Source organism: Leuciscus leuciscus (genome assembly GCF_965113295.1).
Source record: "Leuciscus leuciscus genome assembly, chromosome: 13".
Lineage (NCBI taxonomy): Eukaryota > Metazoa > Chordata > Actinopteri > Cypriniformes > Leuciscidae > Leuciscus > Leuciscus leuciscus.
In genome coordinates, this window is record NC_138737.1 from 33,484,909 (window position 1) to 33,493,635 (window position 8,727).

At 33.7% G+C, this 8,727-nt stretch overlaps 1 protein-coding gene across 5 annotated transcripts in view; it reads left to right on the forward strand.

The window, feature by feature from the left end:
- The first annotated feature begins 1,600 nt into the window (after window positions 1–1,600).
- tp73 (tumor protein p73) overlaps window positions 1,601–8,727 on the forward strand; it is a 44,942-nt gene continuing 37,815 nt past the window's right edge. For 2 of the 5 annotated variants that reach the window (XM_082188719.1, XM_082188720.1), the window contains exons 1-4: window positions 1,602–1,841; window positions 4,528–4,623; window positions 5,123–5,191; window positions 6,848–6,983. In XM_082188719.1, coding sequence (XP_082044845.1) covers window positions 4,565–4,623; window positions 5,123–5,191; window positions 6,848–6,983 — 264 coding nt within the window. In that variant the 5' untranslated portion in view covers window positions 1,602–1,841; window positions 4,528–4,564. Of the gene's footprint in view, window positions 1,842–4,527; window positions 4,624–5,122; window positions 5,192–6,847; window positions 6,984–8,727 lie in introns of all 5 variants that reach the window. The other 3 variants (XM_082188721.1, XM_082188722.1, XM_082188723.1) reach the window with 2 other exon arrangements.

Here is an 8,727-nt window from a genome sequence, read left to right on the forward strand (position 1 = left end):
ATGCTAAAACGTGTTAATTTATGCTGTCAGGAGAGGCAGGGGATTTAAATCGTCGTTGTCTACGATTTTGTAAGGGACAATTGAAGTCTCTCTACAAGACTGTCGCATCTTACGCACACATATTTAAGTGAGAATGTAAACGTCAAGCTTTAATCGCATTTTAGCGACCTATTCGTTTGATGTTAGTGTTTCCCGCTCGTGTGAGCCCAAACGGCGGCTAACGCCTCCTCCCGTCCCCCTCCAATTCCCCCAACCCAACCCTCCACAGCCAAGTGCACTCACACTCCGCGAGCCTATTTACCCTATAGGCTATACCTGCATAATCAGCCTCATCTGCCTCTCTCTCATCTTGCTTTTTTAACTAAAGGGAATGATTCAAGTTGCGTTCTGTTGTTCAATGGCTTAATTCGGAGCTCATTTGCTTCATGACAAGGCTGTAGTTTACAAGGGTCAGCTGCAGGTCAAGGAAAGTGATTTTGGGGATCCAGAGTAAGAACATCGTTTGTTCCAAGCCACAGATAACTTGCTTGGTAAGTAAATCTATTATAAATATAGCATTTGTGGTTCGTTTGAACTCTTCGTTTTGTATGGGAAGTATTGAGCGCTCGCATTTCTGAAGGTGAGCATTTAAACCCACCCACTTTAACTGAACGCAGTAAGATCTCCTCATGTGTTCATCATCCACTTCAATAGCTTCTTATAGACTAGATTTGTGTTAAAAAGTAGCATTCGAATTCTTTAACGTTATATTTAATGCTAAAATTTATAAATATGTTTAAATCACTCCAGTGATCGATTTATTTTCCTCTTATGTAACGTTAACCTAATTTAATTATTTTTTTAACTATAAAAAAACCAAACAATGAGTGATACTGTTGCGATTTAATTTGTTCCTTTTTGTCTATCAGTTAGAAAAATCGATGAGTGTCCTACAAAGGTGATGCAGTGGTCAGAGTTCACTATGATAAATGTCTGTCTGTCAACATGTAATACAGTAGACTAAACCTTATGCTTGATAAGAAACATGAATTTCTGTAGAGAGCGATTATGTTTTTTATCTAGCCTACTAGCTTAGTTTTACAGATATATTATATTATATTATATTATATTATATTATATTATATTATGTTATAATTTGTTATGTTATATTATATTATATATGCACTTTAAAAATGATGGGTTGTTTCTACCCATGGTTGGGTCAAATATGGACTAATAATATTAAATATTATATCCAAACAATGGCCTAGACGTCAAATAAAATGAAATAAATACATTAAAAAGACCCAATATTAATAATAAAAAAAAATGCTGGGTTGTTTCAACCCATGTTTGAGTCAAATATGGACAAACCTGACCGTTGGTTTATTTTTTCTTTTAATTAGGCTACATTTTAAACCCAACCGTTGAGTTTGTCCATACATGGTTTAAAACAACAGCATTGTTTTTATTTATTTTTTATATATAATTGAATACATTTTAATTAAACAGCAAGCAGTGTAATGCAAGAGGTAAAATGCATGCAGGAGATGTGTGACGGCCTTTGTGTAATTCGTTGTCAAGGCTGCTGCTGTATTAGTCCAGAGACTGCGCTGAATGGTCGCTCGAAGGAGTTTGCTGTCTTTATGAATTTTTTCGCAAAATGTCCTATGCATCTTAGGCTATTCCGTTTTAATATATGCTATGTTTTGAAATCCGGCCTGAAATTAACCGGGGAAAAGGAAGAATTGTGCACTTTTTGTCCATGACGCATTAACCGGTGAAGAATAAGCTAACATTACTTCTCCAGTGTGCTCACTATGGCTGAAACATTTTTTGGGGGCTGTTCGGTATGAACATCGGTAAGATACAGCTTCATTAGTTCTAAAATACAAGGCCTTTGTCAAGTGATAATTCAATTCTCCGCTTGAATCCCTGTTGTATGTGTATAATTGCTGGCAGAGCTTTAACTCCTCTCCAGGTGGCAGCTACCACGGGAATACAGGTCAAAATTAGTAAACACGATGTTGCCTCGTTCGTAAAACTACAGAGTTCGGACTTGTAAACGAAAACCTCCACTCATTCCAATTCGTTTTTTTTTTTTTTTTTTTTTTTTAGTTTGCTTTACTAATGAGAACAGTGTCATTTATTGATTTGTTGAAAGTTACATCCGAAATTAGGGAGAGTGGACTAAAATCCTCGCCGAAAAAAGCTGATATTTAGAAGCATTTATAGGACAAAAGATGGTTTTATGAGGTTCTTTTTAAATGAGTTTTGTTTGAGTAAACATTAATTTGGCTTAGGCTATGCACTTTTCCAATAGGCCGTCTTTTGCACGCGGCGTTACCGAGGGAACAGACGCGACGCGGGTTGAGCAACAGTAAACAGGCCTGAAGGATATGATTATGAGAAAACGTTTTCTTTCTTTTTTTTAAAAATTATTTTTTATTATAATTTTTAAATTAGCACATTTAGATGTAACGTTAGGTACTTGTCTATTGTTTTTTAAATTAAGAGGAGACCGGGCTAGTTGTCACAAGAATTATCCCAGTAATAGGCAATCTTGAAATAGATGTTTTCTCTAGCGGAACGTTGGTTTAAAACCTTTCTAAAATCTCTTAAAATTATTCGTTTAATCTAAATTACAATTATAATATCATATTTTTGTTTTGTAATAGCTATAACAAGAACAAAATAAAACCACAGAGTCAGAATTTAACTAAAATGCTAAACCTTTTTCTCACAACAAAAGATAGGCTATTTGTTATTTTATAGCCTACATATATATAAGTATCCAATTGATTAAGTTTACTTTAACATTTTTGTGTGTGTGTGTTTAACAGTTATTTTATTGAGATTTTGTTAAAGAACCTAGGTTGTTTAATGCCAGGTTCAAAGTCAAAGTGGGTTTAATAAACTATAAGCTATTTACAACAATATTTTTTCCTAGACAAAAATTAGGGGGAATCTTCAGTCCCTTTTTTAGCCCATACCGAAATTTATTTTTAAATATAAATGAGAAATATTCACTGAAGTAAAAAAAAAAAAAGGCCTTTTATTGATTGATTGATTGATTGAAAGGAATACACCATTTTAAAATGCTTTGTCCCTATGAAAAAAAAAATATATAGCCTATATATATATATATATATATATATAGAGAGAGAGAGAGAGAGAGAGAGAGAGAGAGAGAGAGAGAGATTTTCAGTTTAAACTGTATGTGGAAACAACAATGTATCAAAGAAGAATTGCATTGTGATTGTCATCTTCAAATTTATCTAATTTACATGAACATGCGTGAAATGAATCATGTTTAAAATAATTACTTTACATATCATCTGCAGTATAAGGGATGCTGATTTTTTTTTGTAATAATAAATATGTATGGGTGTTTAATATGGTTATTTGAGTCCTTTATCTCTTTATCTTCCCTTTTTCTTAAAAAAAAGTATTAGGCTAATGCGGTATAGGCATATGAGTATAAAATAATTTGATTGCAAAAATCATGACCAATAAATTGCTAATTAAATGGCATAAACTAACCTGCTGATCTTAGTTGTCTATGAAATTTGAAAAAAAGAAATGTGGGTGTGTTATACTGTATGTTACCGTTTTGATGGTCCAAAACTGCAACAGACTCACTTTCTGTGTTGACTTGCTCTTGTGTGGGTAGGATACACTCTTCTAGCCCTCATTTCCTGTGAGTAATATGATGGAGGAAGTATGTGGTCACTGTGAAGCAGTGCCAGGCAGGTTTGGACACGTCAAGCCTGGCATCTTTATTCTGAATCTGTGCATCCAGCCTCAAATTCTGCTGGGATTCAAACTCAGAAGATGCATTGGGCAGCAGGGTGGAAATTACTTTCAAATCGAATCCTGTGTGTGTTCAATTTCTACACAGTGATTCAGTCATTTTACAGAGTATGAGTTCAGAGCGGTTATAGTGTCCTCCTTTAATCAGGGTCCATTAGAAAATTACTGGGTCCATTAATGCATAACGATTGTGATTCAAATGTAATATCATTATATAGCCTAGGTATTAAATATAATTTGGAGAACTATGCTTTTTTTAATATGTAATAATTTCAAATGTAAAACATTTGAATTAACCTTTTTTTTTTTTTTGAGTATTCACACCAATTTCAATCAAGGTTCTGTAATAATTTATTCTCCCTCATGCCATTTCAAACCTCCTTTTTCCCCCCAAAAAGTGGATGGTGATTCTTTTCAGTCAAGATCCTGTCCAGACAAAAATATTATTCACTGTAAAATGTAAAATTGCTGTAACCTGCAAAATTTGTTACCTTAAAAACTGTATTATTTGTTTTCTTGCTTTGTTGTCATAACTTAATGTATTTAGGTTGATTCAGCAATATTAATAATAATTTTGACTTGAATAAAACCAGTTAATTTAGATGTTATTTTCAGATGACCACTTTTCTTCAGCATACTAAAGAAGTCTATGTGCGCTATATTGCATATTTCGCTAGTTTCAGTTGCATGTATATTGTATGTAACTGACTTGTAACTTTGGTATGTGGTTTTCAGTGTGATCTGCCCTGCGGTGGATTGTTCAACATCCAAAATGTCCCAGTCATCCACCGCTGATGAGGGTACAACCTTTGAACATTTGTGGAGTACCCTGTGAGTTTAACCGGCAGTTACATGCATTTTTGTTGTGTTGTCATATGCAGTGTTGGGGGGAAACATATTACAAATAATGTAAGATACTTAATCAGATTACTTAACACATTACGTTTAAATTTACTATATATATATATACACACACATATATATCTGAGCTACTTTTTCAAATAAGTAACGCTAGTTACTTTGTTTTCCCATTTATTGACAGACACTTCTCCTGTCCCCATGCAATGTGAGCATGTATTTACTCATCTTGCACAAAAACAGATTCAGTATTCCTCAAATTGAATAAAAACAGTGAAATGCAAACTCAGAATATTATGCAAACCTGTAATAATTAAAAATGTTAAATTACACAAATATACTTTATGTATTTAATCTCACTTTATTAACCAATGTCTTCGCTGCTGACCTTTGATGATCCAAATCAACCATACTAATAAGCAAAATGACTTAAACATCACATTTGTGTTTCATTTTGTTTTTATTGCTGAAGTAAAAGTGTTGAACTTTCTTCTCGTGGGTCCTATTCTTCTACATTCCAGAATGGCAGCGCAGCTGAAAGGTTTGTTTGAGCTGCGCCCTCTACTGTACAGGCGTGAATTTGCATTTCCTTTCATTTTCCAAAAATAGAACTTTTGTTTGTCATTAAAAAGTAAACAACTAAGCCCAGCCCAGGTGAGAAAAAGTAACGCAACACATTACTTTCCATAAAAAGTAACTTAGTTACACAATTAGGTACTTTTTTAGGGAGCAACTCAATATTGTAATGCATTACTTTTAAAAGTAACTTTCCCCAACATGGTAAGCTTTCGGTCCGAATGCAGCAGTATTAGATTTATTAACAAAACTCAAAACAAAATACTCCGAACACTTGAAAAGCAAGAACAGAAACAACCGATTATGATGAAGAACAGACAACGAACAGAAAGAAAATCAGAGCTTAAAGTCCCCCTAGCAATAATTGTATCCCTTAAAACTCATCTTTGATGACAAAATTACATATTTAAATGTTTTTTCTTTCTGTGAAAAACATTTCTTCATGCCTTAAAATAGCTTGTATGTAACTCTACACCCTTGCTTCATTTAGTATACGCGAATACATGAATATGTTAATTAGTGATTATTAATAACTAATAATGTGTTGCTACACTGTAAAAAAATGTTGCTGCAATTAGTCATAACAACTTAAAAATTAAATTAAGTATCCAACCTAACTAAACTAAACTAAAGTTAACTAAACTTAATATTTTAAGGCAAGCACGAATACGTACTTTTTTAAGTCAAAACAACACATTATTTCTTATTCAAATGCTGAAATTTATTTAAATAATTTTTTTGCAGTGTAATGTTACACAAACCATGTTCCCGTTCGCATCTCAGAGTCAGACAGCTGCCTTTTAAAAATCAGCCTCGCTTTGAACATCAGAACGTCAGTGGAGAAAGGCATATAGTTCATCATAACATCGTAATATACATCATATGCATAATTCACCCACTGTATTGCTAAATGTACCTGATTTTTCATATATATATATATAAAAAAAATACCAGATAACCTGGCTTCTCTTGAGACTCCCCTGATTCAGAACAGATTCATAGTAATGAAATGCTAAAGCCCGCCCGCACGTTGACATTGATTGGTTACATGTTAGTTTGTGACGTAAGTAACCGGGGCCGATTTCAAACTGCGTTTTTGAGACTGTATTTGGTTGACTTGGAGTTTTAAGGAGAAAATACTCAGCAATGGTGGGGTGTTTTTTGCACATGGTTTGTCATAAAGCATATTATTTAAAACAACATTAAAATCTTGATTTTCACCACAGGGGGACTTTAAATACACAGACAAATCAATCAACAAAATGAATAACAGGTGCGAAAAATGTATCGAACCATAAAAATAAAAAAAGAACTGAAAACTAGGATACACAACTAAAACACGTGACAAACCCATCCAGAAACAAACCCAGATTATCCCTCAGTCATATGTCTGGTAGCATTTATCATTCAGTGTCGTGATATCAGCAGCACATTTTGATATTAGTAACAATTAATTTGCAATATTTCGAGATAAACTACAATTTGATTTCTTTGAATTACAGGTACAAAAAAATTATAACAGATACACTTTGGGAAATCTTTTACATGACCTTTTAATATAAACTGGACCTGCTTATATAATCCTTTCTGATTCCCGTACGGTCTCTGTGTCTTGTTACAGGGAGCCAGACAGCACATATTTTGAGCTTCCTCAGGCAGGACACTCAGGAGACCGGGCTTCCAGCAGCCTGCCCAGCAACCGCGCCGAAGTCTGCATGGACGTCTACCACATGAGAGACATGAACGACAATGTCATGGTAAGAAGCCGGCGGAAAATTCTATGAGTGCAGATTTGTGTCAAGCATTTGCTTGACAGCTGCAATCTATTGATTCACAAACATTCAATACATTCTCAGTAAAATCAATCAAACAGAAGTGAATCCAACTTGACAGGATGTGCTAGTATTTTTTTGTGGTTTATGTTTGTTTATTGTATTTTGCTTGTTTGCAGTTGTGCAAATATAATTAATATGAAATAGTTCGATGTAATCTGTCGATTAAATTTGGTGACATAAAACTGAAAGTATAATAGTTGTAAAAGAATCACAAAAATTATGTGAAGAGTTTTAGTTAGAATATAGCAAAGTCATTTCAACCTCGCATACACACACACACACACACACACATGAAAAAAAAAAAAATAAAATCAGCCTGTAATACTGAACTTTATTGGTTTTCCCTCCTTATCCATCAGGATTCCCTCCTCAGTCCCTAGTTTCCCTCTCGTGCGCTGTTTTTTCCCTCCCTTCGGGCTCTGCAGGATAGAGTATTGAGTGGAGGGTGTAGTGGGAGGTTGTGATGCTTAATTAGAGAGAAAAGCCAAGCCAGGAACACGACACCTGCTACTGCCTCCCATCTGGGGCGCACGTGCCGGGAAGCAGAGAGATGGATGGATACATGGAGAAATCTCACAAGGTCACATTTCACCTCAAAATCAAAAAAAGAAAGAAAAAAGAAAGAAAGAAAAATATTTTTTTTTGCATAAAAAAGGAAGACTATTTTAGCACCCATTTAAAACACATATTTTAGGATGTTGTGACTTTAATTATATTATGCACATTTCCCACAGTTCTCATTGCCATATTAATGCATACCGAACAATTTTCATTATTCTAAGTTGTGAATCTAATTTGATTCTTATTACTGTAATATCATATTTCTTACTGTTCTTCTTACTGTTTCTTATAATGATTGATCATAAAATAATTGTAATTAAATCAGCAAAAATTAAAGTAGTACAACTAATACATAAAATATTTAGTTAAAATATAAAATTATTTGTACTTTAATATTTTCAATTAGTACATTGATAATGTAGTAATACTATTATACAATAATGAGGATGAGATTTGTTTGCATTATCTTAATGAGAATGGGGGAAATATGCTTAAAATGTGATGAAAATGTTGTGATGCATAAAAATGCTAATTGTACTTAGCATTAATTACATTATATATATAAAAAAATGTTTTGAGGTGAAATATGATGTTTTTGCAAGATGAATTCATTATATCTTGTACATGGTTTTGTGCAGATTTTACTTTCTGCATCAGTGGTTCCAGAATTCTGTGAAATATCTCTTCTAGGGCATATGGATTTCCTTTGGTTGTTCGCTTTAGACTTGGACAAGCATTTCCAAAAATGTATTGATTTTCAAGTGTTTGTTTTTCACTTGGCCCTTATAGGAAATTGCTCTAACCAGTTGGTTATCTCTCTTTTGTGAGGTCTAGCAATTTAAAAAGATGTAAGATTAATTTCACCATTAATTAAAAAAATATCCCAAAACATTTATAATTGGAAAGCCTAAGCTATCTAACCATCCCCCTTGCAAAAAAAAAAAAATGGTATAGTCTAAAAGACAAGTGGGCAAGTCTAGGCCTGCTTTTGTTGGTAATGAATAGTCATGAGGCCAAAAAGTGGGAGGGCCAAAGATTTGTTGTTGGCTGCATCTAGAAGCTGACAGGGCAAGGGGAACTGGCGGAAAATCAGAAAAAGCAACTC